The sequence below is a fragment of the Procambarus clarkii genome, chromosome 34 (genome assembly GCF_040958095.1).
Source record: "Procambarus clarkii isolate CNS0578487 chromosome 34, FALCON_Pclarkii_2.0, whole genome shotgun sequence".
Lineage (NCBI taxonomy): Eukaryota > Metazoa > Arthropoda > Malacostraca > Decapoda > Cambaridae > Procambarus > Procambarus clarkii.
Window position 1 is genome coordinate 33495681 of NC_091183.1, and position 1476 is coordinate 33497156.

A 1476-nucleotide genomic window follows, 5' to 3' on the forward strand; every position below is an offset into this window, starting at 1 on the left:
ACCCAAAACAGAAAACGGGACAGAACGTCACTTTCCCCAGCACGTTCTAATGATCTCTCACTCCGTACTAATCCAACCGGCCGGGTTCTATCTAAAAAATAAGTTTTTTTTTTTAAGAATAAAACTGGAATGAAACCTTGGTTCGAGGATTTTTATAAAACCTTCAAATTTTGATACTTAAATAAAAAAATGTATATACTTTTTTGGTACTTTTTCATACTTTTTTATAGTTTAGCAAATATTTTGTGCAAGGGTTTTGTGTAAAGTCGTCGGGAGACATCTCCCGTCACGCAGGGTGCAGTCGCACCTCCACAGATCTCCAGTATCAGCTCTTGATACTAGTAATGGCTCAAAAGGGCCACCACTTACGGGGCTATTCATGCCCGTGCCACTTTTTGGGTGTCTTAATCTTTATCAATCAATCAATCTGTGTAAAGTGTCCAGTGTTTAAAATGTAGTGTACTCTTCAAATACCATATTTGAAAAGTAATATTTTTTCACATTTTGTCCTTGTTGCCGACACAACGGGTGTACGCATGCTATCCTTCCTCTCATTTGGTGACACAACGGGTGTACGCATGCTATCCTTCCTCTCATTTGGTGACACAACGGGTGTACGCATGCTATCCTTCCTCTCATTTGGTGACACAACGGGTGTACGCATGCTATCCTTCCTCTCATTTGGTGACACAACGGGTGTACGCATGCTATCCTTCCTCTCATTTGGTGACACAACGGGTGTACGCATGCTATCCTTCCTCTCATTTGGTGACACAACGGGTGTACGCATGCTATCCTTCCTCTCATTTGGTGACACAACGGGTGTACGCATGCTATCCTTCCTCTCATTTGGTGACACAACGGGTGTACGCATGCTATCCTTCCTCTCATTTGGTGACACAACGGGTGTACGCATGCTATCCTTCCTCTCATTTGGTGACACAACGGGTGTACGCATGCTATCCTTCCTCTCATTTGGTGACACAACGGGTGTACGCATGCTATCCTTCCTCTCATTTGGTGACACAACGGGTGTACGCATGCTATCCTTCCTCTCATTTGGCATATAGCTATGATTTGTCTGTTCATGTAAGGCCTGTCTAGTGTAATTCAACTTATATAGGTGTCTGTAGGTGAATACTGCGTTACATTCACCTATATATTATATATATTATATATATTATATATATATATTCATATATCGAAGGCTCTTGGGCTTCGATTTCCTGTGGGGCGCCTAATTTTGGATTAATCTTTCTAGCAATGGATTAATCTTTCTAGCAATGGATTAATCTTTCTAGCAATGGATTAATCTTTCTAGCAATGGATTAATCTTTCTAGCAATGGATTAATCTTTCTAGCAATGGATTAATCTTTCTAGCAATGGATTAATCTTTCTAGCAATGGATTAATCTTTCTAGCAATGGATTAATCTTTGTAGCAATGGATCTTCTAACATCTCGGTCGTGTTCGACA

At 40.6% G+C, this 1476-nt stretch overlaps 1 protein-coding gene across 1 annotated transcript; it reads right to left on the reverse strand.

The window, feature by feature from the left end:
- Positions 1 to 466: 466 nt before the first annotated feature.
- Positions 467 to 1066, reverse strand: LOC138371046 (DNA-directed RNA polymerase II subunit RPB1-like). Its single transcript, XM_069335691.1, has one exon. The coding sequence runs from the start codon at positions 1064 to 1066 to the stop codon at positions 467 to 469; it is 600 nt and encodes a 199-aa protein (XP_069191792.1).
- Between the last annotated feature and the right edge of the window lie 410 nt (positions 1067 to 1476).